General features: G+C 40.0%; 3 protein-coding genes and 1 long non-coding RNA gene across 5 annotated transcripts in view; 2 read left to right on the top strand and 2 right to left on the bottom strand.

Annotated features, from left to right (window-relative positions):
* Positions 1–1,557: 1,557 nt before the first annotated feature.
* LOC118241049 lies at positions 1,558–6,434 on the top strand. The gene is made up of 2 exons (XR_004775808.1): positions 1,558–3,091; positions 6,118–6,434. It is a non-coding gene; the product is annotated as an uncharacterized LOC118241049 (long non-coding RNA).
* jade3 (jade family PHD finger 3) lies at positions 6,407–17,042 on the bottom strand. 2 transcript variants are annotated; one of them, XM_027026314.2, is made up of 13 exons: positions 16,864–17,042; positions 14,872–14,980; positions 12,638–12,706; positions 12,067–12,126; positions 11,801–11,880; positions 11,242–11,399; positions 10,762–10,952; positions 10,354–10,565; positions 9,309–9,476; positions 8,995–9,111; positions 8,331–8,789; positions 8,086–8,203; positions 6,407–7,286 (listed from the first exon to the last, which is right to left on the bottom strand). In XM_027026314.2, exons 4-13 carry the CDS (start codon positions 12,113–12,115, stop codon positions 6,424–6,426), a joined length of 2,415 nt encoding a protein of 804 aa, XP_026882115.1. In that variant the 5' UTR covers positions 12,116–12,126; positions 12,638–12,706; positions 14,872–14,980; positions 16,864–17,042; the 3' UTR covers positions 6,407–6,423. The 2 variants fall into 2 exon arrangements, with proteins under 2 accessions (XP_026882115.1, XP_026882114.1); XM_027026313.2 differs by lacking the exon at positions 14,872–14,980.
* Positions 17,043–17,477: 435 nt separating this feature from the next.
* Positions 17,478–23,323, bottom strand: rp2 (RP2 activator of ARL3 GTPase). Its single transcript, XM_027026310.2, has 5 exons — positions 22,824–23,323; positions 21,269–21,937; positions 20,288–20,402; positions 18,602–18,687; positions 17,478–18,491 (listed from the first exon to the last, which is right to left on the bottom strand). The coding sequence occupies exons 1-5, from the start codon at positions 22,998–23,000 to the stop codon at positions 18,408–18,410; spliced, it is 1,131 nt and encodes a 376-aa protein (XP_026882111.2). The 5' UTR covers positions 23,001–23,323; the 3' UTR covers positions 17,478–18,407.
* Positions 23,324–24,277: 954 nt separating this feature from the next.
* Positions 24,278–24,758, top strand: part of slc9a7 (solute carrier family 9 member 7) — a 42,879-nt gene continuing 42,398 nt past the window's right edge. The window contains exon 1 of the mRNA XM_035524100.1: positions 24,278–24,623. Within this exon, the coding sequence (XP_035379993.1) occupies positions 24,341–24,623 (283 nt within the window). The 5' untranslated portion in view covers positions 24,278–24,340. The remainder of the gene's footprint in view (positions 24,624–24,758) is intronic.

A 24,758-nucleotide genomic window follows, 5' to 3' on the forward strand; every position in this document is an offset into this window, starting at 1 on the left:
TTGTGACATGGTGCTCAGTTATGCTGGAAAAAGCACTGTTCATTACCAAATTGCTCCTGGATCGTTAGGAGAAGTTGCTCTTGGAAGATGTTTTGATACCATTCCTTATTTATTGCAATGTTCTTAGGCAAAATTTTAAGGAAGCACCATCTGACAAAAGGATCCGAAATACAGAGGCAGTAAACTTTGGGAAAACCAAAATTTGTATCAGTCTCAAAACTTCTGACCATAACTGATGCCTTCCTATTTCCATAAAACAAGGTGCTTGTTTCAAAACAGTATAATTGTATGTTTTGTAATTAGTTTTAGAACCCAAGCAGTGTAATGGCATGCTTTGTAATTAAATTAAAGCTCATCATTTACTTTTAGATTCCTTAACAACAGGATTCTCTTGTGTGAAATCCAACATTCTTATTTAGCTGCTGTAGCTTACTTAGTTGTTGAATTAAGCACATGACTTACTATCAGCTTTTTCTTGAAATTCAGTGAGCTTAAGGCAACCCTAGCTCTGCTGTTTCCAAATGGAGCTAGCAGAGAAATCCAGCTGATACAAGGTAAACTAGGCCAGGCCATACATGTTAACATGTACAATCTTAATGCTTTAAACGAAGTTATCCAACTTTTCAATTGCTAAAATAAAAAAGACTATATCTTAAATACTAGTAAATGCTATTTAAACACTGTGTGCTCATAGGATAGCTCAATGTGACTCCCCTGTGGTCTCTGAAATAGCATCATGCATAATGGAGCAGCATCATTATAGGCTTTGCGTTAAGTTCATGTGGTGCATAACATTGACCTAGTTAAATGAATGTCAAGAATGAGTTCACACACAGGTGATAGATTTAGATAACTACCAAGAGTTATAATAGACTATATTTGAGATATACCACTATCCCTGAGTTGACAAAAGAAGGATGTTTCTGCCTAAGAGAATGTTCTGGAGTCAGAAATTGATGTTTTTCAAACAAGACCATTATGTAAAGAATGTAGCCAAGTGGAATTGTCTGAGAATGAATTAGAATTAAGTAAAAAGAAATTTTTTTGTTGTAATGTGTGAATAAGGAACAACCCTTTCACTGCAGTTACTGGTGACCTAATAATAGTGATGCTTCTTCTACTATCCATATTCCTTTAACCTGCTTAGAACAAAAAGGGAGAATCACATGTCCCATTTCATACAATAAGTGCAATGTTTAGTAACATAACTTTAGCACTAAATCAAACAATTCATCCTAAAACTTGTTTAAATAGTAATACAATCAAAATGTTATAAGAAAGCCTGACAAATCAGTTGGTATTTTCAAAGTTTATTGAAAGGCCTTTTTCATTACGTAGAGTCAAATAAGAAATAATGAAAAAGGAAGAAGTACTTCTATTCAAATGTGGCGCATAGTTCATGCATGCCCTTACAGTATTTTCCATTGGCCGTCATTAACATAGTACAAAGCTTTTTAAAGTCTTCCTGGAAGTTCACAGAACGTGTAAAAAAGCCAAAAGACGTTGCTGCACTCCCTCCAAGCTCTGCATGTCACCCACCCACCCACCCACCCACAAACACACACACACAAACACACATAAAATCTGTGGCCATCCTTACTCTCTCAATCCTGAGGACATGGACATACATGAGAACACCAAATCAGCCCTATTCCTTAACTTTTGAGTGAGACTTAAGAGAATCATAATGCACTCTTCCATACAAGAATATGAATAACTAATCATGAAATCCTTAATGAAAACAAAAAACAGCAGAGTAAAGGATTCATCCAAGCACTCACCCATGCTAAAATTGGAACTGGGAAAGCAAGTTTGCACAAAGGCCATTGCAGGTAAATGGTGAAAGAGTACCAATAAATCAAATAAATACTGATTATTTCACTAGCTGCAAGTACAACAAAGTCCATTTGTATCACTGTTTGAGGGTGAAATCTCTCGCCTAAATTAAACTCATCCATACAGTATAAATTAGTATCATTCGGTGTGAATCAGTATCATTCATTAACTTTTACCTGTGAATTTGTTGCATTGCATCTTGGAAAGTCAGAATAAAAAGCTCAAGCTGCATACTGTGCATTTGGTGAGGCCAAAGATATTCACCCACAGTAAAAATGCAACAGGTGTTACCATCACACAGCAGTGGTCCATCTTGAAAAGTTTTAAATAGGTCTTTCTGGGCTTTATAAGAAGGCAATGATTCATCTTAAGATGAGACCATAAAACATTGTGATAATCATATAATTCCAATAACTGGCATATTTCAGTGTCACACTTAAGCCTCTTTACAGCTTACATGTGATGAAACATTTATGGTAAAATTAGTTCATTTAAAGCTAGTTTGACTATGAGTCCAGCATGAGTACTTTCTACACTGGACCCTAATGCATGGAGTTATCAGTTTAGCCCATTCTAACTTGTGGAATCTTCAATGCATTTATAATTTCTGTGGCCATAATGCTGACACCACCTACTGCCTACACACAACCCCTTACACACTTGAATAGTCTGACCATAATTCTATAAAATAAAATAAATTTTGCAATGTTTTACTAAGATTGTGATATGAACATAAAAATATTCCATATTAAAAATAAAAATGATTCTCTTTAAAAAGAATCATACATTTCAATAACTCTGAAGACACTGATGGAAGACCATTTTAGACTGCTCACAAGACATTTTCCCTATATATAACCATGAGAAAAAAAGCGACAATTAATTTAGCATGCTAATCCTAACATCAAAGGGGGTATAGAATAGACAAACTCAGAGAGAGAGAGAGGGAGAAAACATAGAAAAATAAAACAGAAAACACTAAACATAGTGAACTCAAGACCCACCTGCCAGCTTTCACCCAAATGGCCAGACTCAAGCACTGCAGTTCTTATGTCTTTATTTATTTGCATAACCATAGGAATGAAGGATGTCATTAATCAACATGTGGAAATTACTTCAACATTGAATTCCACAACCCGACACAAGTTACTATACACAACTTAAAATGCAAGTTCCTTTTCATAACAAGTATATACAGAAACACCGCTAGAAGGCCTGTCTAACTAGAGTTAGACGTCGTGTGATCTAATGTGTAGTCAGCTTATAGCTGAAACCCACAGAGAGACAGCATCATGCTTATTTATTGCAATGTTCTTAGGCAAAATTTTAAGGAAGCACCATCTGACAAAAGGATCCGAAATACAGAGGCAGTAAACTTTGGGAAAACCAAAATTTGTATCAGTCTCAAAACTTCTGACCATAACTGATGCCTTCCTATTTCCATAAAACAAGGTGCTTGTTTCAAAACAGTATAATTGTATGTTTTGTAATTAGTTTTAGAACCCAAGCAGTGTAATGGCATGCTTTGTAATTAAATTAAAGCTCATCATTTACTTTTAGATTCCTTAACAACAGGATTCTCTTGTGTGAAATCCAACATTCTTATTTAGCTGCTGTAGCTTACTTAGTTGTTGAATTAAGCACATGACTTACTATCAGCTTTTTCTTGAAATTCAGTGAGCTTAAGGCAACCCTAGCTCTGCTGTTTCCAAATGGAGCTAGCAGAGAAATCCAGCTGATACAAGGTAAACTAGGCCAGGCCATACATGTTAACATGTACAATCTTAATGCTTTAAACGAAGTTATCCAACTTTTCAATTGCTAAAATAAAAAAGACTATATCTTAAATACTAGTAAATGCTATTTAAACACTGTGTGCTCATAGGATAGCTCAATGTGACTCCCCTGTGGTCTCTGAAATAGCATCATGCATAATGGAGCAGCATCATTATAGGCTTTGCGTTAAGTTCATGTGGTGCATAACATTGACCTAGTTAAATGAATGTCAAGAATGAGTTCACACACAGGTGATAGATTTAGATAACTACCAAGAGTTATAATAGACTATATTTGAGATATACCACTATCCCTGAGTTGACAAAAGAAGGATGTTTCTGCCTAAGAGAATGTTCTGGAGTCAGAAATTGATGTTTTTCAAACAAGACCATTATGTAAAGAATGTAGCCAAGTGGAATTGTCTGAGAATGAATTAGAATTAAGTAAAAAGAAATTTTTTTGTTGTAATGTGTGAATAAGGAACAACCCTTTCACTGCAGTTACTGGTGACCTAATAATAGTGATGCTTCTTCTACTATCCATATTCCTTTAACCTGCTTAGAACAAAAAGGGAGAATCACATGTCCCATTTCATACAATAAGTGCAATGTTTAGTAACATAACTTTAGCACTAAATCAAACAATTCATCCTAAAACTTGTTTAAATAGTAATACAATCAAAATGTTATAAGAAAGCCTGACAAATCAGTTGGTATTTTCAAAGTTTATTGAAAGGCCTTTTTCATTACGTAGAGTCAAATAAGAAATAATGAAAAAGGAAGAAGTACTTCTATTCAAATGTGGCGCATAGTTCATGCATGCCCTTACAGTATTTTCCATTGGCCGTCATTAACATAGTACAAAGCTTTTTAAAGTCTTCCTGGAAGTTCACAGAACGTGTAAAAAAGCCAAAAGACGTTGCTGCACTCCCTCCAAGCTCTGCATGTCACCCACCCACCCACCCACCCACAAACACACACACACAAACACACATAAAATCTGTGGCCATCCTTACTCTCTCAATCCTGAGGACATGGACATACATGAGAACACCAAATCAGCCCTATTCCTTAACTTTTGAGTGAGACTTAAGAGAATCATAATGCACTCTTCCATACAAGAATATGAATAACTAATCATGAAATCCTTAATGAAAACAAAAAACAGCAGAGTAAAGGATTCATCCAAGCACTCACCCATGCTAAAATTGGAACTGGGAAAGCAAGTTTGCACAAAGGCCATTGCAGGTAAATGGTGAAAGAGTACCAATAAATCAAATAAATACTGATTATTTCACTAGCTGCAAGTACAACAAAGTCCATTTGTATCACTGTTTGAGGGTGAAATCTCTCGCCTAAATTAAACTCATCCATACAGTATAAATTAGTATCATTCGGTGTGAATCAGTATCATTCATTAACTTTTACCTGTGAATTTGTTGCATTGCATCTTGGAAAGTCAGAATAAAAAGCTCAAGCTGCATACTGTGCATTTGGTGAGGCCAAAGATATTCACCCACAGTAAAAATGCAACAGGTGTTACCATCACACAGCAGTGGTCCATCTTGAAAAGTTTTAAATAGGTCTTTCTGGGCTTTATAAGAAGGCAATGATTCATCTTAAGATGAGACCATAAAACATTGTGATAATCATATAATTCCAATAACTGGCATATTTCAGTGTCACACTTAAGCCTCTTTACAGCTTACATGTGATGAAACATTTATGGTAAAATTAGTTCATTTAAAGCTAGTTTGACTATGAGTCCAGCATGAGTACTTTCTACACTGGACCCTAATGCATGGAGTTATCAGTTTAGCCCATTCTAACTTGTGGAATCTTCAATGCATTTATAATTTCTGTGGCCATAATGCTGACACCACCTACTGCCTACACACAACCCCTTACACACTTGAATAGTCTGACCATAATTCTATAAAATAAAATAAATTTTGCAATGTTTTACTAAGATTGTGATATGAACATAAAAATATTCCATATTAAAAATAAAAATGATTCTCTTTAAAAAGAATCATACATTTCAATAACTCTGAAGACACTGATGGAAGACCATTTTAGACTGCTCACAAGACATTTTCCCTATATATAACCATGAGAAAAAAAGCGACAATTAATTTAGCATGCTAATCCTAACATCAAAGGGGGTATAGAATAGACAAACTCAGAGAGAGAGAGGGAGAAAACATAGAAAAATAAAACAGAAAACACTAAACATAGTGAACTCAAGACCCACCTGCCAGCTTTCACCCAAATGGCCAGACTCAAGCACTGCAGTTCTTATGTCTTTATTTATTTGCATAACCATAGGAATGAAGGATGTCATTAATCAACATGTGGAAATTACTTCAACATTGAATTCCACAACCCGACACAAGTTACTATACACAACTTAAAATGCAAGTTCCTTTTCATAACAAGTATATACAGAAACACCGCTAGAAGGCCTGTCTAACTAGAGTTAGACGTCGTGTGATCTAATGTGTAGTCAGCTTATAGCTGAAACCCACAGAGAGACAGCATCATGCTGAATCTGCTGGAAAGGCTGCTCGCACAGCACTCAGCCAGGGAAAGGGATTTGGTGCCCCCTTCTGGTGAGCTGCCAGTCTGTTCTGCCTGTACTAGACAGTGGGGCTCGTGTTCCACAATTACCTGACCCAATGGCTAGTGCATTCGCAGGCTGTTGCTCAACAAAGAAACCTTGGAGTGTGGCTTTTCTACGGACGACCAGAGCATTTTGGTAACAGACCTGGAGCAGTGGGCTTGAGGGCGGAGACTGCGCTTTGCAGCCTCGTCACCTCTGAACAACAGTCCTGGAGCCTAAGGTCACTTTGCCTCGACTGCCCCCACGGACGTAACGTCCAGCTGGATTCCCCTCACTCAGCCCCTTCCCACCCCGGTGGCGTTTGCCCTTAGCCTCTGGCTCTGAGTCACTGAGCTCCAAGTCAGGGCAGTAGCCATCACTTTCTTGGTACACTCTGGCGCCATCTGGTGGACGCTCGGAGGCAGCAGGCTTGGCGCAGTTCATCCTTTCTTTGCTGATGGCTTTGCGGGCGTTCTTGTCGGCGCTCCGCAGGTCCTCCGTAGTCCGTACCAGGCTGACGGTGGCTTCTTTGAAGGACCTGCTGAAGTGTTCCATGGCAGATTTGTGGAATGTAGCTGGCTGACTTTTCCCCAAGTGCTCGTTGCCTACTGCCTGCTCAGAAGGAGTCTGGCAGGAAGTGTCTCTCTGACCCACAGCTTTCTCCATAATGCCATTAGACTTCAGCAGGCGGGGCTTGTCCTGCTCAGGCTTACCCTTCCCGTTGGAAGGATGGCCGTGTAGGGCGGCATGCAGGGCCAGAGGCTTGCCCGTCGGTTTGAGGGATAGCAGTGAGAGGTTGGGGCCACCAGCATCTCGGCGGGCTGCGGGGAGAAGGCCATTGGTGCGCTCATCCCTCCGAGCTCTGCCGTGGTGAAGCTGAGGCTTGCCCTGGCCCATGCCTGCTCCGCTGAGGTCATAAACGTTGCTGCTGTTGTCTGGGCACAGAGGCCCATTGCCGGACTTGATACTGGTCTTGCCGTTGCCCAGTGACACTTTGGGCATTTTGAGCTTGAGGGTTATCCTGGGAGGAGGTCGGAAGAGCAGGTTCTCCACACTAGAGGACACTGGCAATCCTGCAGAACAAAATTTGTTTTAAACAGTGGCCTCATATGACCAATCACAACTGCATGGTTTAAAGCACTTTTGTGTTTAACACTAAAGAACAGTATAGTTCTTACGACTCAACTAACATTTTGTATATGGTTTCAAATTTTCAATGTATGATAACCTAGTTTAAAAATATTGTCATTCTATCACAGTATTGGCAATTTAGAAACACATGCTGATGGTGAAAAACAAAACAGCTACTGACTGGCCTAAATTTAAACATCCGCATTAAATTATGCCAACTCACAGCATAAAAAAGTATAGCTGCACTCATCAATTAGCCTCAGGCTATTATTTTGACTTGGGCTATTGTTTATATAATTGCAACACATTTAGTTTGCATGGATTTAATATTACATGGAGCTTAGGCAGTAAACTACTTACGAGGTAAAAAATACCTACTTCTAATTCTACAGTACATTTCTGAGATATGTGTAGGTTGTGATGTGTAAGGCTGTGGTTATAAAACTGGAGATTTTTGGAGCCGTGGACAAAGTGCATAATCCTGTATTTTTGATGATATATTTAAGAACATCATGTCTTTTTAAGATGAACAAAATGCCTGAGGAAAAGTGTATGCATTGAGCCAAAAAACAAAAACAAAAGCCAACCATGTGCAGACAACTTCTTTAACTCTAAGCCAAAAATAGAATATTGTTTCGGTGTTGGACAGCCATGCCAAGCTGACAAAGAAAACAGTGAGGTAATCATACACCATATCATCATGACACCATAACCATGTGTTACATATTGCATATCTATTACCTGCAGAAAGTTCTTGGTTGATGAGTTTGACATGAAGATTAAAGATTTGCTCCTGGGCTTTACTCTGAGATAGCTTCAGTTTCTCCCTCCGACTCACCATGTAGCACAGGTTTCTCACCTAAGACAACCATGCAAAAAGTGAGACAAAAGGTCAGGGAGGGTTTAGAAAGGTCAAAGAGAGGGTTAGGGAACCAGCGGAACTGCACGTGGGCCGTGGCCGGCCCTTGCGACGGTGCAACACCCACCCTCTCCAGGTCCTGGCGTAGGTGCATGAACATGCGCATGCGGGTGTGGATGCTGTCCTCTTGCGGCTGCAACAGGAGGTTCTCCTCGTCCTCTTTAGGTGGCAGCAGGGCTTTGTTAAAATTTGTCTTCCTCTTCAGCTTCCAGTACTGGTAGACAAAGTCTAGCAGGAGCAGAGGCAGCCCCAGGTCCTGGGCCACCTCGCCGGGCTGCACTAGCCTGTAAAACTCCTCCTCCAGCTCCTGGAGCTTCTGCGCTCGCAAGCCCACCTTCTCTGTCTCGCTGGGGGGTTTGGGCCGGGCCGGGCTCAGGCCTGCCTCCCCCGCTTTGGGCTTGCTGTGCTTCAGGCAGTAGGATTTGAATTTGACCTCGTCACCCTCATCCAGGATGGTCTTCATCTCCAGGTTATGCTCGAAGGCGCAGGTGACGTGGAATGGAATGGTGCAGTTCTTTACTGAACACTGAAGAGAAAGGGAGGATTAGACACCACTTCCTACACATACAGCTTTTCTTATGTGCAGGCGTAAACAGTCTAAACAACCATAGTGCATCTAGCAGTTCCTTATCTACATAGGTGCCAAGACATGAAAGTAACAATACTTGGCCTGTTCTCCTCCTCACTCTTGCACAGAGAACACAAAGAGGCACCATGTCCTCAGATCTCACCTGTATGCAAGCTCCAGTCTTTAGCTTGCAGAGGCTACAGATGAGAGACCAGCGGCTAGGCGGAATGTGTGACACTTTGGTAATGGGCTCCATCCTCTCTGGACATGCGATGCTCACCTACTCATACACCCACCCAAATGCGCGTGCGCACGCACACACACACCTTTTTCACTCATATTGCACACACATATCTAAATCCTAATGATATATAGAACCGACATCTTCGCCTGGCCAGCGATTGTTTGAGCTAATTACTGTTTTTAACAAATGCCGTGTAAATGCTTAACTCCAGTAGTCTTAAGTGGCAACCATACCTCAGGTATCCAGAGAGCACAGCTGACATGTGCCCACTTTGTGCCTTGTCGTGTGGCCTTCATAGCACCTCCCTTTTTGGGGCACAGAATACACTGTGGGTCGATGCCAAGCACACATGTTCTACACAGCCAATTGCCATCTGGAACTTTCACTATGCCATAACAAGCCTGGAAACACAGAGTTTATAATAAGCAAAAAGTTAATATCAAGGACACACATATCATTTTTCCACCAACAAAGTGCTGCTGGTCGGTTGGAGTTGGTGAGGGCTCCCAGGAACTAGTGAACTTTACAAGTACATGCCAGCATTTCTACTGGACCGAGAGCTTCCCTAGTGCAGAAACAAAGGTTGACAGACAGACTCTAAACAGCATGGATCACATCCTTTGTTTTCAAATTTCAGTTCTTGCTGTGAGGGCATATCTGACAATAGAGAATGAACTCTTTCAGCATCTCTACATGGTGCAGGGGGTTTTCACACATTGATGACAACAAGCTTTCTTCATTTTTATCTTATATTTAATCTTATTCTTCAGCATCAAGCTACATTTTGGCAGATGAAATTCACTGTAGCAACATAGTGAATTTCTGGAGGACAGTGGTTAAACAACGAGTGTCAGTGGGAAAGTGCCAACAGTGTCAATGAACCAAAACCCCTCACATGAATACAGGTATACAACCTGCTTAGCTTTTCTTTTCCCAAAACATGGTTGAAGGCTTCTTACTTTCCAGATGTGCGTAAACCCAGCATGATGTTTATGGTTTAATCTAAACCACCAACTCCACCAATTTAAAAACAAAAACCAGACCAAACCAAAGGAAACCCACTGTAGCAAAGGCAGAGACTAGCTGTCTGGCCCCAAAGCCATGTGAGGCATGAGGGTGCCCATCACACTGCCCCCTGTCTTTGCTACACCTATTAAAATGGTATCTCAGTCATTACCCACTAGTATCTCACTATTAGTACTAGTACAGGTATCCACTGGCAGGTTGCTGGACCCGCCTGCACGTGGTACCCACCGCAGCTTCCTCCGCTGCTCTCACCTGATGCACGCAGATGTTGCACTTGTCACAGAAGACCATGTCGTTGCCCTCCTCGCTGTCAGGGGAGCGGCACACGTCGCAGATGACGTCCTCGTCGTACTCGATACCCAGACCTTCCTCTGTCTCTATGGCATGGTTCATGTTGTCATGGCATTTCCTCTCAAGAGCCTCCATCGCACGCTCCATGGTTAACTCATCCATGGCTCCTTCCCCTGACACACACATGCACATGCACATTCAGATTTAGTCCTTAAAAAAGTCTAAACTAGAACATAGCATTGACGTAGTGTAAATACAACTGCTGGAATGCATTCAGAGCAGTTTTAATTGGTATAAGCAAGATTAGCTAACAGCAAATGTTAAAAAACAACCAACAAAACGGAAAAACTGCTGCGCAAGGCTCCATACCCATCAGAGCCAGCTCCATGTTGAGTTCCTGCAGCCAGTGGAGGTCCATATCATCTAGGTCGTATCGGCACATGGCCTCGGCAAGCTCTTTAATGTTCACATACCCAGTCTCAGCGGAGTCCTGACTCCAACACTGGATGTACTTCCTCTGTCTGGAGAACAGGAGCTCCTTCGGTTTCTCTGCCATTATCCTGTACGAGTGCAGACAAGCACTTCAGTTCGTGTTCACAATATGAATACTTCTGGAATGGTGCATAAACAAATATGACAACCATGCTTACAATGCGGTGGGGGGGGGGGGGGGGGGGGGGGCAGAAGTTAAACTACAAGTTTTGCATCCTGGGCAAACTATGCAATAGGGACCAAAAGAAAAGGAAATCAGAGAAGGCAGGAAGGCACTAGCTGAGTGAGTGTAAGGACAGCTTGCCCAAGCAGGACAAGTCAGGTGAGAGGGAGTGAGGGAGCGCGCGCGAGACTAACCTGACAGAGGGCTGAGGGATGGTGTCGGGACTGGCTGGTACCTGCACGCCTTTCTCCCACTCTTGCCTCCATGTGTCTGCCAGCAGGTAGTAGTCCTCTGGGGAGATGTGGTGGGAGTCTGGCAACTTCATAGCACTGATCAGGTCTTTTCTGAACACCTGGGACACACAGTACCATACATGCATGAGTTTCACTGTGATGAGCTGTTAGCACGTGTACTTGAAATTTGAAACAGAAATGACAGGACATGTGGCGGTTCGGAAAACGCTATAGGTCTAGTTTCTTTTCCGATCATTAACGCCTTGTGATGTGAATATTTATTCAAAATGCTATTTTCGGTATGTTAGGGCCAAATCAGTATTATTACATTAGCCCTATACATGTTATTCATCCTAGATTTATTTTAATGAAGACTGGTCCTGTGTTGAGAAAATTTCACATTACCATTGCCCTACAGAAAATGACAGTCAATGCCACTCCAGTGGTTACCATGCCAACAGAGTTTTTGAAATGGAAAGTCAACACACTTGGGAAGTGCCCTGCACCAGGAGTCCCTTACCTCTGCTGGCTTTTTCTGTGCGGAGGCAGGGGTTCCGGGTTTGCTTCCATACTTATTTGATGAGAATGAGGTGGAGGGACCTGCACGTTGGTGAATGGAAAATTACAACAAAAGAGCTATTAACACTGCATTTATCTCACACAAAGAAAATTTACTAGAGAAGCTTTTAAGGTTATGTTGATGTAGGTAAGTGTCAAACAGACACCTAAAACTTCACAATTAGAGAGGGCAGGTAGCTGTGTGTGCGCAGGTCTAGCATTACTTACTTTCATTGTCTGAACTGTCACTACTGCTTGAAGTCCTGAGTCGTTTCATCCTGCTGTATCCTGAGAGACGGGGGAAAACAGACAGAGAGGAGAGAGAGAGAGAGAGGAAGCAGTCTTCAGTCAGCCTCTCTCTCTAGTACATCTATAAAAATTACGACCATGTGTTTGGGACATACAGACTACACACTTGCAAAACTTCTCAATAATATACCATAAAAATTTTTTTTTGATGCAAATACACACACAGAATAATTTACATACAAGTCCTAGCACCATGTATCTATATTGGTTTCATAATATTTGAAGAAGTTGTCTCATTTTTTAAAAATTATATTTAAGTTATCTAATTTTTACCTACGTTGTTTCAGTTATTAGTCAATAAAATGACAGGTGATTCAGCCTTTTGAATATTCCTGCATCTGCATTAAACTTAGCAAGAGCATTATTTACTGAGACTCTCCCATCCTCCATATTACCAGATGGCACAATACAATTCTACTTGCAGGAATATCTTGAGACAGAGCTTCAAAAGAACTGAGAGTGAACTTTCCTGTAGCAGCTTCCCACTTACCATAAATTTCAAGTCGTACAGCATGCTAGTGTATTCCTATGACCTGCACCAGTCTTCCACCTCTCATCCCTGTGAACCAATAGAGGGACAGGCCTTAAAGAGTCGCTTGGGATTAGGGAGGAGGGAAAAGGCCCGGAGTGAGGAGGGGCAGCAGGATTCCATGCCCCCCTGATGCAGATGGCGAACTGATCTAGCATGCGTCAATGCTGGACTAGCGAGGGCTCCTCAAAGAAATAATACTGAGCCCAATGCATGATCACGTAAACATAAGGGACTTCATGCGGTAAGGGACTTCACTTAAGACAAGCAAATAGTAGCAGTTCTAATGAGAATAAAAGACTTAAAAGGGTTTATTGCCTCCATTTTCAGCACAACTTGCAGTGTTGGTCCAGGTTACAGGAAGTAGCCTGCATTTCCCATGGAGGGGGAGGGGGGTGTCACCAAGAGGTGCATTAGTATGCACATACATGAGCCATATACTGCAGTATCGTAAACCCTGTATAGGGTGTAAAATGTTCTGGATATTTCCATCACTGTAATTCTGCATTAGGACTTCAGGACATTGAAAACATATTAAACTACGCACCCCTAATTTGCAGATACCAATATTTTAGATTTATTATACTTTGTGTTCATTTTTATGTTTAAGAAGGTTAGCCAAACACTTTGCAATAAACACATGCAAGTCTCAATTTTTCTTAGTGGTAAAGAAGGTCATTGTGTGGTTCACTTAGAATAGTGGCTGGGACAGGATTTTCTGTTATGGTAGTTTGCATAGGTTGCTTTTTTGATGTCAGTCCTGGTCCAACCTGATCCTATGCGTAGTCTCCCCATTTACTCTAAGCTTTTTAGCTCACACACTATAAATACCATAGACAGGAAACAGCAGGAGAGACCTCAAAATGGAACCTGCCTGACTTGCAAACCCAGACGGCTACAGTACCCAGAAGGGGACATATCCACGCACTGTGCCCAAAGGCACAGCATTACACACCATTACAGCTAAGGGGGGGGGGGGGGGTCGAGCAACAGAGGAAATCCACTCTTTGCAGCTGCCATTTTATCCATTTAGGATGATGCACAGATTTGAAATTAACTTTAGCTTTTTGTGCAAGAACTGAGCATGGATGTGCTAAAATGAACTGGCAGATATCTTATGGCTTCACAGATGGCTTGATATTGTCAGTAACACAGGCCATGATGAAAACGTCGCAACGCTAAACAGAAGGAAGGATTCCAATAGCATCAGCCATTAGGAATGTGCACAGCTATGCTCATGCTAAATAAACTATTTGACAATTTCATTCCTGTGAAGTTGGAATTAAAGAGCAGTTAAATACAAGTACAATAAAATACAAGTCTGAAATGTAAAAAATAACTTTTTTTTACTTCGACTGTGTTAAAACAACTTTCACTCATTCACAGAACTAGGTTATAAGACATAAGGCCACAGTTATCAGCGATTCTGCTCCATTCACCTTTATGCTAATACATAAGCTAGTTGGAACAAATCCACATATTTTCAGTTAAACCAAAACAGGACTTTAAACTATGTATTATTAGACTGTTGACATTGTGGTTGTTCAATATTTCATACACTCATATAGCTATAGTAACATGCACACCTGCAATATCATTTAGTAGTAAATACTCAAAGCCAGTATAAGTAACAAAATGTGAGGAATAATGAGTATTTGATATGGCTGATATATTTTGACAATGAAACAGTACTAGTTAATAAGTCGGTTTTATGGTGGCTGTGTGTACCTAGTCTAATTTTGTCATTGCATTAAACTCTTCATGTAGTGACATTTGTTTAGTCATACTGCAGCTCAACAAAGAGAATGAGATTTCCTGGATCATGTTACACTGTGTCACTGCCTTCTATGACTGAACTGCAGAATATCCTGGAATTTTCTGATGACAGCTAGCTTTTTATGATTCATATTTATACACACAATATAATAAAGTACAACAACCATTTCAAACCTTACATAGCTCATATGAACACATCATGCCATTTTGTAAAGTAAATAGGAAATCTGAAATGTGTTAAGTGCTTTTAAGACTTAGCTTAATATGTTTTTTCCACATTCCTAAAAGTAGTATGTTAAATAACAGAATTATTAGATTCATGCTGATACGGTCCTAAACCCATTAGTAATCCTAGGCAAGGATACAAACAATGGACACAAGCAAAGTACTCAGAGGAGTACCTGGTCCTGGATACATACCCTTAGCCTCATGCTCCACCTCATAGAGGCCCCCTTGCCAACAGAGGGCCCTGTGGCTCTGGAAGGCCATTCTGAACACTTGTTGCTTGATCCATTTAAAGGAGGCAGTCTGTTTAAAACAATAACCTTCGAAAGTGAGACCTCTTACCAGAGGGCCTGAATTAATGTTTAATTAGTGAGATTGTTGTAAAGCTAACCAGCTAAAAAGACCAGTATCTACTGCTGCGTAGTCCTCTGAAAACAAAAGTGCAGAAGAGTACTAATTTCATTTGTAACTGATTTAGCGTTGGGAAGAACTATCATTAAGTAAAAATGTTAAGATCCACCACAAATTGCTAACTTATTGTAGCATATTAACTTCCGACAACAAACCTCTCCCCATTTTACATTGATGATTACGCCGACAATTTATCAACGGTCTCCAACCTATTGCTGCGAATATCCACTTGAGAAATAATTCCTTTCATTGACACCAGTGGTAGACCTGCTTTATGATGCAAAAGATCAAAGCTCCCTAAAGCCGTAGGGACACAAGGGAGCAACCTCCATCCCCCATCGCAGAAAACAATGGCCCTGTCCAGACCAGGCCATTTTACCCATTCAGTGTGGTAGACTAGGGGATGCTGAAAGACAGCCTATGCATTCCATTCTGCAACAGAGTAGGGGAAATTCGACAGGAGAGTCACACACAGGAGTAAACCGCTGGAGAAACGGCCAAAGGACCAAACATGAGTTTTCAAGCCATAAAGAATATAACTAATGAAAGGGGGTTAGTCTTTGTTGTACTGTTTTTGGACGTTTTCATATAACTCATTACACTAGCTACTCTGTGTAACAGTGCAGAGAAAACACCATCTTTTTATTTGAAACATCCAGAAATGCAGTTTACAAAAGTTAGCTAGCTAGGCTACAAGAGAAAATCCTTGTCCATGGAGGGAAAGTCCTTCCCTTTAACCGCGGACGGCGAGTCCGCACTGATGCCGGAAGAGGAAGGGATAAACGACACGTTTTCGAGGCAGACATAGCTAGGTTAGCTACTGAAATTCTTTCAAAATTACTTCCTATAGAAAAGTAGACTTGATTCATTTCTACCCCCCTCATTAGCTGTCTATCTGCCATCATATGAAATAAAGAACACATTTGGCAACTTTTCAATTTCGAGCTTTCCCAACAATCAGACTTCCCTAATGTGTTTAGGCAACGTTAACTTAGTTTGAAATACGTTTTGATGTTTAGATGTAATATAACTTGCAAAACAAGTATGTTAAAGTTTCTTTCGTGTTATAAATAACAGCTACTTGGATAGTTTGAACACCCGACAGCGTTAAGCATGATATCTAAACTAACAAACGATGTTGCCAGGTCCACAATTAATGTTACGAAACGTGGCTAATGTTTGCCAATTTAACGGAGTTTGTGTAACGAAGTCGGTAATAACGTTATCGAGCTAGGATATCCCAGCTACTAGCCTTACTATCGGATAGCTAAGGAAAGCAAATCGATAGTCTAGTCTCACGTGTGTAACAAATAATACTAAGCGATCAGCCACGTTACATGGCGATAGTCACAGAAATGACTCCAGAACCAAATCGAGCATTTTGTACGAGGAATTGAGGACCTGCGTTCTGAAACTCTTCTTTACATTCCAGCTAAGCTAGCCGAGGATTTGATACGGCCTTGGCGCCAAACTCCAGCCGCCCTACACAACGATGCAACCAGCTTTCAAGTGGTAAGAGAGTAAAGAGCGCCGCTCTTATTGATATTCCACGTTCAACGTGTGGATCAAACCATTCGTTTTAAAATCTAAAAACGAAACGCACATCTGGGGTTAGACGCGGAGGTGGTGCCGACATGTCCATATACCGAGTGGAATTCTCCTTAAAAATGAGCAGTAGGAAGCAGGCCCCACTGCCTGGATAACCATTCACAGCAAGCCTTGGCACACTGAGCCCTCTGAAGACACGAGCATTATTGTTCGTGCAGCAACCTTACCTCAGATCCGAATGCAACTCGAGTGAGCCCACTTGAATCGAAAGGCGGCCTCCGCACAACCCTCCTCAAATTAACGTTCCAGATGAAAGTCAAATAAAGTGTATTTTGCCTGGTTTTTGCCTTTTCTGTTCTACGCTGTCAATATCCCAAAGCTGCAATCTCCTTTCCACCACGGCACAACAGTCCTATTGTACAGCCTTGGTCGCTGGGTCCTAAACTGCGCCTTTTCTGTGACCATGGTGTGAGAGCACATGCTGTTTACCATCTTCTATTGTATAATAATAATAATAATAATAATAATAATAATAATAATAATAATAATAGAAACTGATAAGATGTACAAGGACCTAGGGATCGAATATGAAAACAAGAGTTGTGGCAGTAGTAGTGGGAGTACTCAAACACAAAGTGTTTTGATAGTCTTCTATAACTGCTCACTGGTCATCCATCAGCAAGTGAAGTGATGATCACACTCATGGTCACTGCACACAGTTTACAAAAGGTGCTTGGGTAAATTGCTTTGACCTCCTGTTGAGATCTGGATTTACCCAACTGCCACAACACCTTCAAATGAATAAACACAATAACTGTGTGCTAACAAAACACTATATTCATAAATCACAGTTTACATTTATTTCTACAAAACTGCCTTATACAATCGATTAAGAACCATACAAAGGTACATTGTGAGGCATTCATTTCATTTGTGCAAATAAAACTGATTGCTGTTTGGTCACAGAACTAAAACTGTGCTCTTAAAACATTAGTACAAAAATAGGGGGGTGTAATAAATGACTAGAACACCTCTGAATAGTACAATCAGTTAAATCTAATTAATAATAAAAATCAACCTCAGATATTCCTTTCAAAGAATTTCATAAACAACATATGTGGAAAAAGCTTTGTCCAAAATTGGGCAGATTATCAACAGTCCAAGCAAAAATACAAAATACACTATCCATTAAAATAGTATGTATGAAAAACAAGTGAATAATGGTCTCAATAATTATACTAGTTTCCTAGAAAGAAACAGAGGCTCTTATGACAGATGGTTCCTGATTTAAAATAATCACATTGTCCACAGCGAAGACTTATGTACATATATGGATAAGATACACAAATATGAATTGTGAAAATGTACACAAGCAAAGAAGGATATACTATTTCCAGTTATATCTCCCTGGGAAACATTAATAAGTGTCTATCTATTATTTAACTTTCTTTCAGCATGATTGACAATAGCCAAAGTAATATTCAGTTACAGACTCCGGAAACAAAATGTTCTTTATGGTTTTTTAACATCATCTTATCCTATTCTTTTAAATTCAACAACATGTTTACAAACACAGTAAAAACATGCATAGTTAAAAAAGTTCTAATTGTCCAAAATATATATAGCAGCACTAATTACAAGAGTAAGAAGTAAATAGTGGTTCAAACATCCTACACATCTTGGGACACTATTGGCTCTGCATTCATCTCATTACATTACTAGATAAAAAAGTAATTCTATTTTACAACACTGAAAGTTGTTTTCATTAGATTCACAATCCCATCTGCATGTCAGCAAAGTTAAAAAAGTTGTCAACATCCCGTGAAGCTGAATCTTTATTCTCAGAAACAAACACCTATGAAAAAAGAACACATAATGGTGGAAAGAAAGGACAAATGATATTGTTAGTTTAGCATAATGCATGGTATGCCAATAGCTTTAAGGTAACACTCCTCCTGCAGTTACCTTTGTTCCACTGAAAATTTCATTGGCAATGCTTCTGCAAGCCTCCACTACACCATCTCCACTCAGCTCAAGGGCAACGACAGGGCCTGCCGACACGAAGATCAAACCACCAGGACAAGGCAAAAACAGCAATTGAAACACAGAACACTCCTCAATAGCCATACTTTCTATTTGCTATTTTCAATAACTTTCAAATAACTAGATTCGGTATAATATTAAATGCTAATTCACAATGCTATGGGTACAAAATATACAAGCCAAATCTATTTTGGTTTTACTACTTTCCTGTCTCTGTTACTACTTCAGTAAAAAGGGTTTGTTTTTTTTGGCAGGTAATGTAGTGGTTGACATCATGACCAAACCTCTAGCTTCCTGTGTTGTATATTATTCATCACAGTAAGAAGGATATATGAAAAGATACAGCACAAAGTTTACCACCAGATGGAAAATCAGCCTGCATAAGTACTTAAAAAAAGATTAGTATTTAATAATTAAATAAATATCTGCTGACATAACTTAGGTTTACTGTTATGGCTCATGGCCTCTTCCTTTATACGCAGCCTAATAATCTGTTAATAAGTGAACTAATAACTTATCAGAATGGAACACTCCTGTATACACATCATTTTGCATACAGTAAACTGACTGGGGCCAGTCCAAAAAACATTTCTAGCCAACAGAATTAAGAGGGTAAATTTTAATAACACAGTCTTGCAACTATTATGCATTTTCTGGCTAGGGTAATGATGCAATTGATCTGGGCAGTACTTCATTGCTGTTGAGGTCGCATCAGGACGCTTTACCGTTCACAGTACAACTGTAATGTGGCCTGATGTGTCCCAGGCCGCCAGCTGAATAACTGCTTGTTATAACCTATATTTATATCAGGACAGCTAATATTAGTTATCATCAACTAGGTAAAACTAAATTGTATTAAATTAAATCAATGTTTCTGGCTGATTTTGCAGCTTTTCTGAAGAAGCATTTCCATATCATTGATATTTTTCAACAAACATTCATTATATATTAAAACACTCACATACCTGAGTGAACGCTAACATACTCCCACTTATTTGCTGCTCTCCAATAATCAGCCTACCATCTGAATCAGCTCACCAGAATATCTTGAAAAGACAGGCAACTATTGATAGCTAAATTTTTGTGTCAACTTCCTGCATAGTTATTCACTACTCTCTGCAGTTTGAATTTCCCTTTGAACTGAATGTTTTCACTCAATATGTACTGGAATCTCCCTTGAAATGTCAGAATTCTTTGTGTAGTCCACGTCATAGGGAACTACTATGGCTTTTTATCTATTAGAGATCAGGTTTAGATTAGATTAGAGATCTATTAGGGTTTTACACTTAACTCACATGCTTTTTGTTGCAGTAAACTTCCATCCGCTCATGAGCACAGTTTTGGATTTGATTATATCCATAACTAAATGACGTTCATCGGATTCCTGAACTGGGAGTTCACAAACAATTCAATCATAATCTACAATTTGAATTAATTTGGACTGGCAAGAAAAATATATCTCTGTATGTGAATGGTCACTGACAAAAGGATGCGAGTAGCAATAGTTACTATAAAAATACTTTTGGCTCATAACATTGTATACTGTCATATTTCAAAATGTTTTCAACCTGACAACATAGAAAAGGGAGCTCTCTAAATGGGACTTACCCTTTGTGGTCCACTCTCTGAGGTCCTCTGCATTGTTTTGAAACACTCTGGTTACATCTTCAGGACGCATGGCTACTTCTTTGGTTTGGATAAGTGTAAAACCCTTGATAGTGGCCTACATTTAGTTGTACAACATTGAGGACACACACAATATTACAACAAATGTCTAGAAAATTATCCAAGTACAAATAAAAATGCAAGTGGCTTATCAAAAGTTTCAGTTCATTTATGCCCCTGTGGCGAGCTTCTTGACATTTGAATCCCCTTTTCTCTGACAGATGTTAATACAATGCTCTAGACATAGACATATAATAAAATCATAATCCAAGGAAGAGTTTCCCCAATTGTAATTTAGAATTTACACAATGTATTTACAGACAAGCTTGGACCAAGCTTCCAATTGAACACATAAAATGGTTAAGTCCAGGAAATAACTTCAAAACAATTTAATTCAGGTTTCATATTTGGTAATTATGTGGTGAAAACATCCACACTACTACCTCCTTAAAAATGCTGACTTTCTTTGATGAAAGCTAATTTCGAGATAATAAAAATTATTCCAAGCATGATTCATGGTAATTTATAGTTTAAGTAAAACCGAAACCACATTTAAGTACAGCAATTGATGATTAAAATTTTACACTTGCTAGAGCTTCCTGTTCTCAGGAAAGAGGCAGTCAAAGCAGAATGTCTAATGAACATTTAGCCTAGCCCACTTCTGTCACTCTTCAGGCTCTAGCCACAAACGTTAATTAACTTATATCTTGGGCAAAGTGAATAGTGAATGTTAAAGCACAACATATCTAAACAGAAGCAGAGTACTTCTTCTTTCTAAAACAGCTCCCTAGGTGGAGTAAGTAGAGGAAATTGATTTCATTTCCCAATATGGTTATTTTTGCTAACGTGTAATCAGATGACAAATTGCTGCTCATCCCTCATACATCTGTGTGTAATTTAACATTTAATTCAGACTGCTCTCACCTCATCGATGAGCTTTCGAGCATTGGCTGTGGTGTAGTCTCCAGTGAAGAATACGAACAGGCAGGACTCCTCACTGTCCTTACGCCTCCCTCCGCTGGTCAATGGCACAATACTCCGATTCCCATCAGTAGAAATGCGTACAGACCTGAACTCTGACTCAGGATCAGGGAGAGGCACATACTTCAACACCACAGTGTCCTCAGGCAACAGACTCCAGTTGGTTTCCTCAGAGACTGGTGTGAAGTCATGTATGTTGCTCCAGTTATTGTTGAAAATGCTAAGACCTGCATCCTTGAAATGGAAGGCCAACTCAGGATAATAGTACTGGAAGCAGCCGAACTTCATGCTGGTAGAGGACTCAATAATGGGCTGTGTGGCACAACACAGAAAGACATCCATTTTTTTGCAGTCTCTTGTGCGAAACTGCTGGCAGGCCACCACACACTTAATGTCTTTGCAGTCTCGGAAAAACACACTGCCTTTTACTGGACCAAGCACTATGCAACAGTTTACACAGTCATCAATGGTCACTGTTGCGGAGTGGTCAAGCACATAGATGTTGCAGTTCTCACATTCTTGTATAACAAACTGTTGTCCATTAAGTTTTCCTGGCAATCGTCCCACTGTGGCATCCTTTATACCCGTCAGAATGAAGTCTTTAGGATCGACCTGCACGACAAGAATCAGAAACAGCAGTCACCGGTGTTAGTTCGTTAATTAAAATATATAGTTTAGCGGGGATGTTCATTGAAACCAAAAGCCTCTTGTAGCGTGGACCTGTTTCACCTTTAGAAAACCTATATAATAAAGATGCCATACAAGATTAAGAAAAATAGATACTTTAATGTGAAAACGTAATTACAAGCCACAGAGCATTCTGAATTAATAGATCATATTTCCATATTGCTGGAATTATAAACCTACTCTCACATGACCTCTGGTTTGGGTAACAAATTATACACGAAAAATACACACTCTCACTAACATGCAATATGCTTTCTATAACTGGTGGTTGATTTTCTGTTATTGCCCTTTAAACCTCCGAGCTGGAGTGCTCGGTCTTAACATATTCGTAAAATAGCTAAGCAACCCTTTCAGAAGTCTGCCAGTGCAAGGCCTGCTGTTAAAGTCACAGACCCTCCCGGTCAGTTAGTCGATTACTACAACGTTCATGTGTAGTGCCTTGGTAATACAAAAGTATGCAGATATCAACAGCAAAGACAGTAACGTTAGCTGACGCTAATCGAAAGAAACTGTCTTAGCATTACAAGGCTAGCGTGGACATTATTACCCGCAATAATCTTACTAAAACTCGATTAGCAGCGTTAGATTTGGTTGTTTTAAATATGTGCGATATTGGTAAAGATAGCAATTATTCCCATGTGATCTACTATATGGATTTTGCCGCACTCTACCATTCAACGGCTGAAATCAGTAAATAGATGTTTGATTTGGACACAGACTAACTCATTAGGCTAGCAAATTAATTTTCTAAGTCTTCGGCATCGAGTAGACACATCAAGTACACAGACAACGCTAGCTAATGTTTTCGTACCTTTTCCCGTTTGTCCCAGCTGTATTGCTTCGACGCTTCTTGGTTACTGCCGCTTAGCGCGTTGCTAATGTTGCTGGATCCTGGAACATTATTACTCGCAGTGATCTTGTCTGCAGCAGACAGATCAGTCTCCTTATCAGGGGATTTTCTCCTGGAATTTGAAAAAAAGCAACCCATTTTGGAGTATCACCTATCCACACCACACTAAGACGCTCGGTTAGTAAAGAAAGGTTACAGAATGGAGAGAACACCGACTCCCGCAAGTAGAACCTGCACGTTTAACACGCTCCTGTTTCGTGTGTCGTAACAAATCACTAAACATACGCCACCCGTGAGCTTCCCGTTTCCTTCCAGTGAGAGGTAAACGTATGCCACTTCTCACTTCCTTCTAGTGGGAGGTCACTAATCAGCCAGCGCTTCGTTACTTGGATCTTCGCTCTCCCAGGTCTCTACTCTGTTATCCTTGTCACCTTGCTAGGGAACTACGAATCACCGAAGGGTCGACGAAGAGGTCTACGATCAGCGTCGAATTTTACTGGGGTTATTTGGGCAAATGCTATCAAGGCTATTTCACAACCTTTTACTATCGAAATGCAAAATGAAACTTTGGTAAATGGGTGAAATATAGCTTCAATTGACTGTATCACTCGAGACAAACATTATACATTTAGCTTTACAGTGTGTGGTCATTCATGTGATATAAACGAGTATTTTTGTTTAATAGGCATAGTTGTTATAGTGTTTGGGAAATAACACGTGACCGTTGTGGTTAAGCACACAGACTTAAGACGAGTGTTTGAGTACATATATTCCCCTCCATAAGCATTAAACGATGGTAGCACTAGTCTAAATATTTGCTATATTTCAGAGTAAAATCTGATGAAATTTCAAATATGAATAAAAACGAGGAATTTACAATTTATTAGGTTACTCTTGGAAAATAAGGATTCAGCAGAAGAGACTGTTTTTGGGTCCTAAAACTGATGACTCCTCATTTAATTCTTGCAAAGGAAGCTGGTTACCATGCAAAGGAAATAAAGATGTCCTGTTTGTCCCCATTAGTGTGACAGCTCACCCATGAGGTCCCAAGTTAAATTTCACATTATTTATAGAGCAATGAAAAAAAACTTATGATAGATGTGCTCATTTTAAGCTGGTTCCGCAGGCAAGTTTCGTTGCATTGGAATGAGGAAACTAGTTACAGTGAGATATAAATAAGATACAAATATTGTAGCATGCATCGGTCAGTTTCTGTTTAAACATGACAAAACACTTGTATTATGAAGAATGCTCAAGAAATAAGTTTTAAAAAAATCAAAATCGGGTGTACCATAGTTCAGTTCAGTGTATCAGTGCACTATAAAGTGGTAATGAGCACAGGTTCCACTTGGCGGCGCCATGTGGCTTTAAAAAGGTTGAGCAACGGACGAAGTCTTGTTTTCCTTGGCGCTATCTTTACGTAGTACCATCACCACCACGGAGCCGAGTCAGACTGTCCGACACTAGCATCCTGTATTATGGAGAAAGCCATCGCACTAAAGCCATGGAAACGTCTTCTAACGAACAGATCAGTGTTTCTAACTTTGATTTTCATTGTAAGCCAGACGTGTTGGATAAACGCAGATGACGGGGGCATGGAGGAACTCGCCACTGAGAAGGAGGCTGAGGAAAGTCATCGTCAGGACAGCGTTAATTTGCTCACATTTATTTTGCTACTGACACTGACCATTTTAACCATATGGCTTTTCAAGCACAGAAGAGTCCGTTTCCTCCATGAAACTGGTTTGGCTATGATATATGGTAAGAAATTAGTGTGCAAACAAGCGAAAGACATCACACATCATCTTAAATCCATGAATGAGCCTGCCTAGCCTGCTAGCTGCACGAGCTCTAGTTCTAACGTCGGTTCGGGCAACGCTCGAGACGAAAGAACGC

The sequence above is a fragment of the Electrophorus electricus genome, chromosome 3 (assembly GCF_013358815.1).
Source record: "Electrophorus electricus isolate fEleEle1 chromosome 3, fEleEle1.pri, whole genome shotgun sequence".
Classification (NCBI taxonomy): domain Eukaryota; kingdom Metazoa; phylum Chordata; class Actinopteri; order Gymnotiformes; family Gymnotidae; genus Electrophorus; species Electrophorus electricus.